This window comes from Neurospora tetrasperma (assembly GCF_000213175.1).
Source record: "Neurospora tetrasperma FGSC 2508 unplaced genomic scaffold NEUTE1scaffold_81, whole genome shotgun sequence".
Classification (NCBI taxonomy): Eukaryota; Fungi; Ascomycota; class Sordariomycetes; order Sordariales; family Sordariaceae; genus Neurospora; species Neurospora tetrasperma.
Window position 1 is genome coordinate 4,586,221 of NW_009799179.1, and position 14,222 is coordinate 4,600,442.

Here is a 14,222-nt window from a genome sequence, read left to right on the forward strand (position 1 = left end):
ATATGTATGGCCACTCGAGTGACACGAATTGTACTACCCTCGGAAGTATCGTACATGAATGCATCGAAGAAACGTAGTCCTGATTTGAGTGAGATCTGAAGCGAAATTTTGGTCCACCATCGGTTCGATGGAAAACCTCAACAGCTACGAAGAACATTTCTTTTCATCTCAGGACTATTTCGAGCATTGCAACAAACGCCTTGTTTCCAAAATTTCCACACTATGAGAACCGTCATACAGATAGAGACAGCCAAAAGGATTATACGCCGCTACTGATCAAAATTATACCATATCACATAACCTACTCCTGACTTTCTCCTAGGTACCCGTGACGTATTTTCAACTCCCAAATGAGATTCGAATCACCCTCCACATAGCATTGACCGGCGTGGCGGGACATACCCATCATGTCTCCATTTGCTCGTTTCGCTTCCAAACCCATGTAGACAACACCCTTGCTTGGCTCTGATTGCCGAGCTCGAATCAGCAAGGGATTCTCATGTACCCCTACGCAGATCCTTCTCCCCTTCACCTCCTCTTTCGGACCCCTTAGTAAACCTTCTTCTTCTCGTCAATGCTGAACTGGCCCGGGCCAGTGTTGGTGAGGAGCAAGAGACCTCCAACGATGGAGAGAATCTGGAAGAAGTCATACTTGGCAAAGTCCTTGTGAGGATGATGCTCGTGAAGCTAGAATGGCACACAGTTAGCAGCGGTTCGATTTATTAAGACCAAAACACAACTGTGTCCGTTGGAGGAGAAATCACTTACAGTCCAGAAGTTGTTCACCAGAAGGTTGAAAATGCTCAGAATGACAACCAAAAGAGTGGAGCTGAACTTGGTCTTGAAGCCGACAACAACCATAACGCAAGCAACAAGGCCTACGAGTGAGACAATGATACGCCAGATGGTCCACTCTCCGCTGAAAACGAAGCCGATGAAGAGGAAGATGAGGAGGACACGGCCAGCAAGCTGGAAGTACATCTTGCGGTCCTTCTCCTCAAGCGTGGGGAGACCGGCAAAGGCCTTGGTCTTGCGCACCCATGAATCCGAGAGCACCATAAGTAGACCGCCCATAACAGAGAGATTGCGGAGGAAGAAGTTGAGGTCGAAGATGAGTCCGTAACCGAGCGCCTGGGTGATGACAACGCCGATGAGACCGCCGACGGCATACTCAGAGTACTTGCGGATGATGACGAGGGTGGAGCAGGAGGCCATAGCAATAACGTTGACGAGAAGGAAGAGGTGGGTGACGCCATTGGGAACTGTAGGATATCCATGATCAGTAAATGCTTGGCTAGCTGTGCGCAAGGTGCAGACTAATGGACCCTCGAAGGGCACATACTATGGCGGTAGTCGTGAAGATACAGCAGCTGGTCGTTCCACTGTGTCATGATTCTGAGCGCATCCTCGATGAAGGTTACGACAATCAAAAAGCGGCCAATGGCGGGGAGGTATCTGTGTACACCACCATTCGGTCAGCAGCAACACCCCAACGTGTAGTAGAAGACGTCCCTCGACCAGGTCTGACATACGGCTTGATGGGCTCGCTAAAAGAATCCAGGACGTCCTCAATCTTGCTCGTCTGCTTCCGAATTGCGTCGAGAGGGCTGGACTCCGTCGAGTCTTCGTTGACGGGTCCTCCGAAAGGGCTCGAGGCACCAATGCCATAGCTGCTGGGTCCCCGCATTTGCGCCATTGCGTGAGGTTCGATCGCGTCTGGTCTGGTTGATCAACTGAGTATGGCGTCGGATATCGAGACGTGGTCAAGCGCAGGTGTTGCTCCTGGATCGCGAAACCAGGTTGGTGTTGTTTTGTGGAGGGATGAGCGCCGAGAAGTAGGAGTGATGACGGAGGGTTCCAGCTCAGGGTGACTCCAGAGAGTAATAATAAATGCGGGACCGAGCTTGTACAAGTTCAGGTTGAGAGTGGAAGATGGGCCCTCGTTTCGATTCAGGCGCAGCAGCTTTCGGATTGAGACCTGGTGGTGAAGGGTCAAGGTCCGACTGACAGCTGAAGAGGTGGAAGATGCAACGAAGGCAAGGTGGATTTGAAGATGGAAGTGTCCCGGTGGTGAGGTCAGTCAGGTACCTAGGTTATTAACATACAACTGTGTCCTTAACCAAATGTCTTTCCGTGATTTCCTGCAAGTGCCTCATCGAGAAGCTGCCAAGGCGAATGGGGCTTATGTTACAAAGTACATAGCTTGCAGTAGCAGCTACTCCTGAAAATAAAGTATCCTCAAACGGAAATACACACAGCGGGCAACTGTGGGTCCCTTACTCTTGGCCGACGGGTCAACCTTCCGGTGTTTCGAGTTGCCCTGCCTGCTGGAGTGCCCAAGCATCCAAGGTCACCCAGCTGGACTGGCTTGTTGCGAGCGAGCGCACGAACCAACCGTTGTTTTTGGCACGGGAAGAATGGAGCCTCGGAAGCGATGGATCGCCAAAGACCCCACGCTGCGACTGGGTTTAGCTTTCTCGAATCTCGACTGTTTGGATAGTGCGATCTGATCCGAATTTCCCCCTTTTGGCGACGAGGAATAGCTTCAAGATCGAGAAAAAAGGAGCCTCATCGTCGTGTCTGACACTTCTCCTAACTCCTATTCACCTCGATCTTAACATGCAGTAAACACGCTACCGCAACCCCGCTGAAAAAAGTCAAAATTGCGCAATGGCCCTCCTCAATGCAACAGCCCGATCAGACTACACTACGAATTAGGAAGCTCTTCAGGCTCTTTTTTTCCCAGCCGAGCGACGTCGCTGACAAGGTTGAGTATAACAGACGAGTGCAGGGGTCAATGCCTTCTCAGCTTCCATTACGGGCCGGCAAGGTCGTCCTCCGATCCACACATGCGTCCGCTAGGCCCGGTTCAGTGAGGAACGGGACTCGGTAGTTTGTCTTGTCGTGTCCAACGCATGGGAAGCATGCTCAACTCCAATGGCACAACCTTAATTTGTCCCATTGCCGCAATCCGGCATGACGGCGACGTCGGCATCGAGTTGAGGGGCCAGGATTTGACTATTTACGGCGATGGCGAGAGGTCCGGTTGGATTCCTTCTCACTTTGATTTACCATTTCATCGGAATACATACTCCCTTTATCGGGCTCAGTTCATGGTACTTATAGACGAAGACATCTTGAAGAATTGAAAGACTTCAAGCCAGACTTTCATTTCGATGGCCTTCGGTGTTCTGAAGCGCTCAAGCTAAATTACTTATAGCGAAGTTCTGACAGACTTACAGCCCATCAACATTTTCAAAAGGTAAACCCTCTAGCATCGCCAGTCGCGTATCCTCGAATCCCTATCCCCTGCCGAACCAGAGTCTATCACTACTCAGAAACCACACTCATCAGGAAAAGTCCCACTCGTACTCCAGGAAAAACCTACACACACCCCAAGCACCAGATCGGTACGGGCTTGTTTCAACCACACCTTCATCATGTGTTTTAGAACTGGTATCAAATAAACTAGTCTAGTAGGTTGAGTCCTGTCAATTAAAGTTGTTAAGCGTATTTGAAGGTCGTAACGTGGCTGTGCGTGATTTTGGTCGCAAGGACCAGCGCGATGGATGTGATTACGAGATTCAACGGTCAGTTCAAGGGAAAATAGGCGCGAAAAAAACAAGAAGAAGAAAACAAGAAAAAGGTACTGCTAGATATTGAGCACCACTTGCGTGCTTATCGCCACATTCCATAGCAATCTGACCGTTGTGGCTGAAAGTCATCGAGTATACTTCTCCAACTTGGGGTGCGCGTAGGCAAACCTTGGAGTGCGCGTAGGCAAACCTTGGAGTGCGCGTAGCATCTCTCATCAACGATACCTTACCACATTCACCCTTTTTTAAGCGTGTCAAGAAGGTCAAGAAATGTTGGTTTGATAATGTCTCAATTAAGCTTAAACTCTCCTCAAACCCCTCGGCCAAAAGGCCTACTAGCTGCCTAACCACAAGGGAGCGGGTCAAAAGAAGACGCGGAAGCATGGAAATCAAACAAAGACATCCTCACGCCCCCGCTCCCCTCTCTCCCTATAGCCATGGGCCCTGCAGAAGAAAACCTGTTCATAAGTTTGCCTCCTACTGACCGGTTACTAGGCCCCATGGAACGCGAGGGAACAAAGGGATGGGGAACAAACGGGACAAGGATGAGGACGGGACAGGGCCCGTTTCTTTGTGTGGTAGCTTCCCTGACGGACCGATTCCCTGGATTTGGTGAACCGTTTCTGAGTTTGGTGTGGCTAAACCTTTGCTGGTCTAGATGGTGGTGCGCAGGGTCGGAGGGGTACGGTACGGTTTTTGTTTAAGAGAAATGAGCTTGAATTAACTGAGGCGTTGAATTAAGTGAGGCGTTGACTTGGGTTTGGAAGTTGGGTAAGTCATCTGTGCGTAGGTATGTGAGGATGTAAGTCTCGAGGAGGACACTCAACCGCCGTGGTGTATGGTCGCGAAGGCTCTAATAGTGATCAAAACGACAATATCGAGCAAGTGTCCTTGATTCACAGCTTGGGATACCAAAAACCAGGTAATATAAAACATTGACAGATTTCCACTTAACAGAAGCCAGATATGTTTTCAGAACGCTACCATCACGTAATTTGAGTTCGAGAGACACATGGCATAGGTTTGCCTATCGTCGTTCCCATTGATTCCCTCTGTGCCATTTATAGTCCTTCATTCATTAAGCAACTGCCGGTTGACAGCCCCAAAAGCAAATTACCACTCATCGCTTCTGAAACTGATTCTCCTCGCCAACTGTCCAACCCTGTTTGGCACCTTCATTGCTCCCGCTCTCATATTGCGGAGGAGGCGATCCCGGCATCGTCGATGGAGGCCTGACTGAGGTGCCGTCTCCGCTCGGAAGCTCAACCGGAGCTTGATAATTAACATCACGAGAGTGAGGAACCCTTGAAGTATGAATGAATTCTGGTTAATTGCCTTTCGGTTCTCATCTGTGGAAACATAAAACTTACGAGCTGAGTTCTCCAATCATGAGAGGCGAGTTGGGCCCGGGAACAGGCGCGCTCCCAGGCGCGGACATTGCGTGTCCATTATAAGTGTTGTAACCATAAGGAGATCCCGGCGAGACAGGGTTTTGCTGTGGTGGGGGAGTTCCATATGGGTATGGAGGTTGCTGAGGGCTCGCCGTCATGCTTCGATATGGGTCATTGGGGTCCATGTGCGGATAAGTCGAGAAGGTCGTGAAGCTGGCTTGGCCGGGACTCTTCAGGCCTGCCGGTGTCGGGACAGGGCTGGCTGGATTGTGTTGGTTGTGGTACTGTGCCTCTACCATGGCCGGAGCACCAGCGGCATCGGTAGCGGGTGCCGGCGGCTGAATGGCGCTCTTGCGATAGGCCTTTTGAAACCCTCCCCTTCGGCCGCAGAAAAAGACCAAGGCAGCGGCAATGGCTACCACGGCGGCCGCGCCAATGGCGATTCCCGCGATGGCTCCGGCACTAAGGCCCGACTTTTTGCTTCCATCTTCTTTTCCATAATTTGGATCTTCAGCCTTCCATGTCTCTCCCGGCTTTAGATCGTATGTCACTTGTTCTGCGTACTTCCGTTGGGCATCCCATGAATGCGTAGCGTTAGGGTTGATGACACCGATCATCTTATGAGTTGAACAGGAAGTACGAGCGGAGCAGTAGAAGAACATGGGCTCTTCAGTGTCAAGTGTGAACTGCCATTCAAGGGGCTATTTTGTGACTTTGTCAACGCCATGATCAAGTAGCCCTCATACTGCTTGAAAATCTATCAACTTACTTTATCGAAGCTCTCGGGGTCAGTGTAATTCTCGCCGCTGGACCACATCCCGGCCTCATTAGGGTGGTAGAGTTCCCAAGGGAAACATGGAAATTCGAATTCAGCTCGTGCAACAGAGTGACCCGTGGGATAAAAATTGAAGCCTACCCAGCTTTAGCGTTAGTCGGTTGATCAAATCGCACACTTCTTAAGTTGGATTTCACGAAGGGTAACGTACGAATGACATCGCCTTTCTTGGCACCAGTCACTTCGTGTGGCTCGAAGATATGCCCATGCTATAAATATGGTAAGCCACACTGCTGCTTGGATCTTGGACGCTCGTCAACAATGACTTACTTTTCCCACCTCGATAACAATGACGTTTGGACCGGCTGCCCTCGTGGGTGTTGCGGAGATGGATGTCGAGGAACTAGTAGACGACGCTCGGCTGCTGACGAAAGTCTGTGCCGCCGCAGTTATCGAGAGGGCGGCAGTGGCCACCCCGACGAACAGACGTGATCCGTACATGTTGTTGTTGTTGTTGTCGATCTCCGCCAGGCAAGTCCTTCCTGGCGATAGGGTTTCCAGACGAGAGTATTTCGTATGAAGGAAGGCGGAAGGGGAAAGAAAAAAAAAGGTTCTAAAGTATGGGGGGATGGTACAGACCCTCAGATAAAGAACGCGAGATAGGGCAGCCTCTTGAATGGGGTGTGTCCACAGCCACAAACCGGTATGAACAAGCTTGCAACGGATACAGTGCAACTTCTGCTATTGACTTGGGTGGGCTGGGCCGTGAGAATCGAGCGGGGAGATGCAGCTCACAGGATTCCGGTATCTATAGACCGAGGGCGAGATGGTCGGTCGAGCGAACTGTGATGTCCGTGGAGGGGTGACTGGACGAGTGATTGATTGCTGATATCGAGTAGGTACTTTACTGATCACTGTCCGGCAGCAGCAAAATCATCAACATGATAGATCTTGAGATGGGCATGTCCCAAGTCTTATGAAGCACAACCTTCGTTACAAAAAACGTGAAACCAGTATTGCGTGCTTGTGGAGGGTGGTCCTACAAAGGAAACTGTCTGCCGTTCGTGAGACCGGTATCCGAGAATGAAGAGACAAAGGACATGGACGAGTGGCCAAGCTAGACGCACCATTATCGACCTAGGTCAAAGGATTGAGTTCAAATTTGGGAACGCCTCCGAGGGAAGGCCAGACAGGAACAACCCGTCCCACGAGGCCTCGTCGGATCTTTCCTGGTCATGGGGACGTTCAACACGATATTTCACTGTTGCCACCAAGTCTGCCCCTCCAGGCCGTTCATGCCGTCCACGGCGTCCAGCCTGTCTTTTGGGTCGTTAACATCCATTCACAGTATACACGACGGAAGGTTGAAAGGCTTTGAGGGTAGAATTGTAGAGCGACGACAGGAGGTGGAAATTGACGCCACGAAGTTTCCGTACGGACATGACTGCACGAAAGGTTACAAGAGGGCGAATGAGAGAGATGTTGTGACAACAAACTCGACCTAGCTCTGCATAACAACACCAACGACAGACAAGTGTCGTCCAGTGTGGAAGGTTGGCTTATCTTGCGTCTCACCCATGGGGTAAGTCTAACCTTCGCGTGTCCTGTTCCTGATTGGGTGTCGACACCGTGTCTGGGCTGAATATTCAAAGGATGTGGGGGAAATTGACCATTCCCTAGAGGGCTGAAAATGAAGCTGAAACCCTGGACTTCCTCGACCTGGGCATCTGTCAGATTTGTCTAGCATGGCTATTCCTGGGGGAGGGGGGTGTCTAAACGAGCTTCAGCCTTACATCTCTCATCGGGGAACACCCTGCACCGACACGATGCCGGAATTCTTCAATCGGGGACGAGGTGAGCGTTTACAGGCCGACCGTAGCCAATGTCCAGCCCATGCAGTTTCTCTCTGATCTGTTCCGCGGCAAGCGACACTCTGTCAGCCCGACTTCTTCAATGAATCGCGAACATGCCAGGCCGGCCTGCCTGCCTCTGATGAAAAAAAAACAACGGTCCTTCTCCCGATGGCCTTCTTGGTTATTGCGTCAGGGAGTCTGGCTGAGAATATCGATTGCAAATTCCAACATCCCGAAAAAGAATCCAGCCCCTGCTCGACAAGCCTCCACAAAAGCCACCCGGAGAAACGCTGCTGACGTTCCCGCATCCGGCCCAACGTGGCCCCCACGATACCAGTGTGAAATGGACGAAGCTAACATGGCGGCTGGCGCACCATGATCAATGACCAGTCGTGTCAGTCTTCTGGCATGCTTGTGACACTCCCCGCTGCTGCCGTGTACACTACTTCGCCTTCCCGCTGCAGTACTGATCCTCAAACTCGCCACAAGTGTGCGCTTGTAGGCACGTACACATGTCAGTGTCTGTCGGCTTGCTTGAGTTCAAGGATCGGGCTGGGGTGGTAGAATGGGTCTCCTCTCCCAGACATGCACGCCTTGTTCACAATTCATATAACACAGCATGGAGTGTATTCGTGCGCGCCGTGCAAAGCCTTCTGGTTGCCTGAAGAGAACGAACTCATGGCCTTTGGTTCCAGACTTCTCAAGGTAAATTTAGATGTCGATCAATAAGCATATGATGAGAAGATTTAATTCGAACAATATCTCACGGTGTATATGTCATAGCAGAGAGGCTGACCCATAGGAACGGCTTATACAGTCCATGGCGTAGAGTGTGAGGCGGCCGAATTTCTGTGTCGGATTTACCCCCCTACCTATTCTATTCACTTTTCGTTTTTGCTTCCTTGCCGGTCCAAGACGGGGGTAGAATCTCACTCTCGATGACAAGGCTCCCGAGACACCAAAGATAGCACAGCGAAAACCCAGCAACACCAACGCCAACGTTGGCAACCACCCAAAGATCTGGCTTGTCCTTCGGGGCCACAACGAACATGTCCAGCACATGCCAGAACACCATCGTCAGGTAAAAGAAGCCATGGATGAATGCGGTGGCCCATTGGCTCCAGATGCTTGAGCCGTCCTGAAAGTACGCATTCAGCGACGTCGGAGGCAGACCGAGAAGGTAAGCCCAAAGAAGAGTCAAAACGGTATACGGGACTCGGAGGTCGACTCGTTGCAGCAACGGGTACATGGTCCAACAGCCCAAGATATTGGCAAATCCTACCCAGGCACGAGTATCCTTGGCCAATCCTTGTCTCCCTGCAAGCAACAAGGTCATAGGCATCAGGGGGAGAAGGACACTCTTCTCATGGACTTGGTAACTAAACAAGAAGAAACCCCAGGCGGTTGTAGCAAAGGCAAGGGGCAAGAGACCTGGATGCTTGTTGGGTCGCAGGAACAAGATGAGGTTTGGCGGAACGATTGCTGCTAGTGTCGCAACTAACGCACCCTTCTGCAGCAGCTCAGCCGGATACTTTTTAAGCTTGATCACCACGTTCATGGCGCACCAGAAATTCGCGACCTTGTCCTCGAAGAGACCTCGGGCAAAGGGAAATATGCGATGGATCATTTGGACGAGCTGCTCGATGACCGGGTAGTAGAAGGCCTCGGTGTTCAAGTGCTTTGCCAGATCTGCAAACAACGGGAGAGGGGGATGAGCACCGCCAGGATGGGCAGTGATACCGCGGCTGGCCTCGGACAAAGTGCCAGCAACAATCGGGAGGAGCAGGATTGCGAAAGACACCACGGTGGCCAAAGCAATCCCAATGAATTTCGGGATATTGAATTTGGGAATGTTGGTACGGTGGAACACGCAGACTCCCAAGAGATATGCGAAAACCGAGAAGGCATAGTAGAGAGCCATCTGCTTGAAACCCAGCGCCATAACAAAGAAAAAACAGGCCCAGAAGTCGCGTCCGGCAAGCATGCTTGACATGCTAGCAAGCACAAAGCCCAACATGACCGTATTATACTGGAAATGGACGTGATCGATAAGGATGGTGGCCGGCTGCATCAGGATCGCCACAAGAGCAACGGAGGAGGTCCAGGCAGGAACGCCGCTGAGCCTACTGAAGCGCCGCACGAAGATGACAGCGGCGGGGATATAGATTAGATATTCGGAGACCAGCACGGTGGCCCTCATGAATATCTTGAGCGTCGGATCATGGGAGCCTCTCGAGTCGTGAAGCGCAAACCACGCCGGGTCGATTAGGGACCCAATCTTGCCACAAATCCAGCTGTGATATGCAGTAAGAGGAGGATAGTCGAGACCCCACCACTCAAGATCGTGAAAGTACCATTGCGAAATGGGAAGATGTGTTGTGATTTCCATCCAATGGCGCTGGGCCTCGTAGTCGCCAAACAGAGGAGGTTTTTCAAAGCCTGTGTTTACGGAATATATTAGCCTTGTAGAGTATACACCTAATCACGGTCGCGCCAGACGGGGCTGGTTGATCACATACCAGAATAGCCCCAAAGACCTGCAGCCCAGCGGAACAGGCCAACTACCATGAGTATCAACGGTAACAACTCCCATTGCGACACAGAACTCCTGGCAGGCCAGAGGAAGGCGGCCAGGGGAAAGGAAGGGATGCGGACGAGAGCTTCGCGCTCCATAATGACAGGAAGGTTGCTTGGGCCATTGCCGCCAGCCCGCTTCGCTTTCCGTCTGGGCTTATGAGGAGAGGGCCCGACCATGGTTACCGGAATCGAGACCGAACAGAACTGTGTCGAAAGGAGGGCGGCATTGAAGGTGTCCGTAAGGAGATGATGCTTGGGGAAATTGTGGGCGCTGGATTCGCAAATGCCATCCAACGTTTCAAGCAATCTGGCGTCGCGGCGGCCGACAAGGTTCTTGGGTGGGGCCGATATGGGGAAACCTAGGTATGTACACGGGCTGTGTAGTCTAAGCTCACAACTGGGAGCTACCTTTCTCGGGCTGTCAGCAGCTGGCTTCTAGGATAGGTAGTCAAGCGGCGGGGGATGTCGGTTAGAGCCCCTCGTCAATCAGCGGGCTGACAAGTGACGCAGCTGGCTTTCTCCAACGGGTCCCATCCGATATTGAGAACCTTCCTGGCCAGCCAACGACTGTGGAGGGGCTTCGTCACAACCACACGTACACATTGGAAGTTTGGAACACGGCAATGAATTGAGAAGACTGACCATCTGCTGATATAACAATCCAATTGTGAATAGAGTCGCCATGCCTTACCCATTCGTGTTGCCTACGACCTCGTCATTTTCCTTTACGTCCTGTTTTAGCTGCGAGTCCCATCCCTCGCTGCCCCTCAATGCTAGCACCCGCCGCGGCGTTGTTCGCGAAGACCTCAAGGCCTTCAAGCGCACTCCCCGCGAACACCAAGTCGCAAAGCTCCCGACCGTCGTCTCCAGCCTCATAGCCTACCTACCCTACCTCTTCGCCGTCGATGCCGGCCTCAGCCAGCAGGCGATTAACGGCGAGGAGATCGCCGTGATCCTCAAGACCGCGCCCGTAATCGAATGGCGGCCCACCTTATCTGACAACGCCGCCGTCGCCGTCCCTGGCAAAGACCCCGCCCGCGTCAAAGTGCACTCGCTCGAATACGAAGTCTTCTTTGTGCTCTCCTGCCTCGCCAACGCGCACACACTGCAGGCCCGCACCGCGCTGCATCCGCTCTACGTGCTCTCCACGGCGCCCGTCGGCACCCAGCAGCGTCAAGTGGCCGTCAGCGCCGCGACCAAGAACCTGCTCGATGCGGCTTCCATCTACGACTACCTCGCGCTCCGGGCCGAAGGGCTCAGTAGCGGCTATGGGATGGCTCCGCCCTGTGCCGACATCTCGCCCGCAGCGTTGCGAGCGCAGTGCTCGCTCGCTATGGCTGAGGCCACCCTCCTGGCCGTACTCAAGGATGATCCGTACCCGGCTGTGGTGGCGCAAGATCGGAACAAGAATGATACCGAGTGGATGTACAAGGCGCCAGATATCCCCAAGGTCAGGGCCCATCTGTTTGCAAGGCTGTGTCTGGCGGCTAGCGAACACGCTGCGCAGGCGTACTCGCTGTGTGCGGGGCTGGCGCGAGCGGAGGGCGGAGCCAAGGTAACCGAGAGCTTTCTGAAGTATCTAGATAACTTGCGACGTACAAGTAGAGCGAAGGTGTGTCGGTTCTTTGGCATTGACTCGGAGCTGGGTGGGCAAACTGGGACGGCGATTGCTTGGTTGAATGCGGGACTTCAGGAGCTAGGAGTTGAGAGGAACCCCTCGGAAGGTGGCAGTAAGAAGAGCGGAGGTTTTGGCAGGTTGAAAGAAAAGTGGACAGAGAAGAGGGAGGACAAAAAGGTGGAAAGAGGGCTAGACTGGGGAGCAGATGCTGGACGACTTGAGGAGACAAGAGTATATGAAATGCTGTGGGAGAAATGGTCAAAGCAAAATGACACGGTGAGATTACATTTCAGGCTATTCCCCAAATGTCCCACGTTTGACTTGTCGTATGGACTAACAATGTGGCCTCTTGTCGCAGATAATGACCCAGGTCGTCCCTCCATCGGGGCCATTACTCCAACAGATGCCCATGGGTAGAGAGATTCACACTCTCAAGCCCTTTCAGCCGCCACAACTAGATGCTCCAACACTGGAGGCTATGCGCGCACCGCCAGAGAGGTCAGACGATGCTGCTCTTTATCCTAGCTCGGACGAGGACGATACGACGATAGGCGCCACAATAGGGGCATTTCCAGGTACGCAGGAGCATTATAGGACAGGCACCCCCAACTACTTTTAATGCAGCATTTTCATCTAGCGATGGCTTTTATGAGGAGGAAAAAAGTCTGGCGGACGCTTGTTTTGGTTCACAGGAATACAACTACAAGGATACCTACTTGATGCGCAAGCTGAGCGTCGCATTTGAAGACGCAATCTGAAGACACCATGCGAGAACAATATAATCTCAGCTACTTAATTACTACATGTAGTTTCTATGACTACTTGTGAATTCATCCAGCGCTGTCGAGGCATGGAGAATATGTACATCGGTAGCTAATGCTGAGATGTGGACATGCAAGCATACCGTATACCCATGTTCTCGCCCGCCTGTACACTCAGGGACCTACTTATGTCCCAAGTTAATATGCCAACCAAGACGCCCAATGTTTTACTTTCCTGATGACCAGATGCGCCTAATTAAACATGCTCAGAACCCAAACTCTAAAAGTAAGAAGTTCTCATTAACTACTCGTCGTCATCGTCAACGATGGCCCGTCTGCGGCGATGCGAGGTGGTGCCGGCACCGTCCTCATCATCTGCCTCCGCCGTCCTCTGACGCTTACGGCGGGGAGCCTCCTCCTCCTCGTCATCGTCATCAAGAAGCTCCTCTTCCTCCTCATCATCCACTACTTCCTCGCTTTCCTCGTCACTGTCGACAAGGAAGCCGTCATCCAGGTCGTATTTGTCGGTGTTGCGCACGCCGCCGGGAAGCTCGTCATCTGAATCATATTCGGGCCGACGGTTCTTCTTCTTACCGCCACCAGGCACACCACGCTTCCGGCCGCGTCTTCCGCCTTCCAGATCACCGATTGAGAGTGCACCGCCCTTGAATCGTCCTCCAGCGCCATCCACGCGGGCGGCAGCGGTCTCGCGACGACGCTGCGCCTTAGCACGTTCCCTCTCAGCCATCTCTGCCTGCTTCTTCTGCAGCTCTGGGTCCTCCTTGGCGAGAATAATCATGTCGGGGCCGCGTTCCTTTTTAGCGGTTGCTAGCTCCGCCTTGAGACGTTCAAGAGCGTGATCCTGGATGTTCTTGTTCGGCCTCAGCATGTACTGTTCCGTAAAATGTCCGATGATTACAAGCGAGTTCGTTGTCAAGTGGGCCGCAGCGGCATAATAGTGCGCGTCTTGGACTTCCTGGTAGGGCTTGTTGGACGGAGGCGCCAGAGGCTTGGATTGAATCTCGTAATGCTCGTCGCCAACCGCCATCGTAACGGATCCATCACTCCAGCGATAAATGTTGGTATTGCTCTGCATCTTGCCGGTCTTCGGGTCACGGCGGCGCATGACACTAGGGATTGGTGTTTCGGCCCGCGCGTTTCGGAGATCCCATTTGCTCGGCTCCCAAGTGTCGGCGTTGTACTCGAGCGGGTTCAGTTTGATGAAGTCGGGGACTTTGAAGGAGTAAAGCTGCGATCCCGTTAGCAACTCTGTTGTCACACATGTGATCTCAAAGTGACTGCACATACACTGCCGTCTTCGGACTTGGGGATACGATGGCGGTAAAGCGGTGTGTCTGCAACGGTCTTGCTGCGGAATTCCGGTTCCTCATCCTCCATACCGTCAGCTTCGTCATGATGTCTGTCGGCGACGTCGTCTTCTCTGCCCGAATTCAAGTCACGGTCACTGAGCTTGTCCTCGCCAATCTCCGATAGCGGCTGGTCGTCGTTAACGTCTTCGTCTCCAAACAAATCGTCGCCAGCATCGTCTGGGACGTTGTCGATATGATCCTCTGAATCGGACATTCTGAGTGACGGTTGGGTTGATGCTATGTGAGAATTGGTCGATTTGGTTGTGTGATGGGTGCGCTTC

At 52.5% G+C, this 14,222-nt stretch overlaps 5 protein-coding genes across 5 annotated transcripts; 1 reads left to right on the forward strand and 4 right to left on the reverse strand.

Annotated features, from left to right (window-relative positions):
* Positions 1–64: 64 nt before the first annotated feature.
* Positions 65–2,022, reverse strand: NEUTE1DRAFT_118802 (uncharacterized protein; the record flags this gene model as incomplete). Its single annotated transcript, XM_009857830.1, has 4 exons — positions 65–687; positions 769–1,262; positions 1,343–1,455; positions 1,533–2,022. 4 exons carry the CDS (start codon positions 1,694–1,696, stop codon positions 550–552), a joined length of 909 nt encoding a protein of 302 aa, XP_009856132.1.
* A 2,563-nt stretch (positions 2,023–4,585) lies between these two features.
* Positions 4,586–6,263, reverse strand: NEUTE1DRAFT_125984 (uncharacterized protein; the record flags this gene model as incomplete). Its single annotated transcript, XM_009857831.1, has 4 exons — positions 4,586–4,900; positions 4,967–5,688; positions 5,757–5,810; positions 6,093–6,263. The coding sequence occupies 4 exons, from the start codon at positions 6,261–6,263 to the stop codon at positions 4,717–4,719; spliced, it is 1,131 nt and encodes a 376-aa protein (XP_009856133.1).
* Positions 6,264–8,492: 2,229 nt separating this feature from the next.
* NEUTE1DRAFT_114446 (uncharacterized protein) lies at positions 8,493–10,288 on the reverse strand (the record flags this gene model as incomplete). The annotated part of the gene is made up of 2 exons (XM_009857832.1): positions 8,493–10,054; positions 10,135–10,288. The coding sequence occupies 2 exons, from the start codon at positions 10,286–10,288 to the stop codon at positions 8,493–8,495; spliced, it is 1,716 nt and encodes a 571-aa protein (XP_009856134.1).
* Positions 10,289–10,798: 510 nt separating this feature from the next.
* On the forward strand, positions 10,799–12,429 carry NEUTE1DRAFT_150022 (pH-response regulator protein palC; the record flags this gene model as incomplete). The annotated part of the gene is made up of 2 exons (XM_009857833.1): positions 10,799–12,086; positions 12,169–12,429. The coding sequence occupies 2 exons, from the start codon at positions 10,875–10,877 to the stop codon at positions 12,427–12,429; spliced, it is 1,473 nt and encodes a 490-aa protein (XP_009856135.1).
* A 160-nt stretch (positions 12,430–12,589) lies between these two features.
* On the reverse strand, positions 12,590–14,155 carry NEUTE1DRAFT_90849 (uncharacterized protein; the record flags this gene model as incomplete). Its single annotated transcript, XM_009857835.1, has 2 exons — positions 12,590–13,820; positions 13,880–14,155. The coding sequence occupies 2 exons, from the start codon at positions 14,153–14,155 to the stop codon at positions 12,876–12,878; spliced, it is 1,221 nt and encodes a 406-aa protein (XP_009856137.1).
* Between the last annotated feature and the right edge of the window lie 67 nt (positions 14,156–14,222).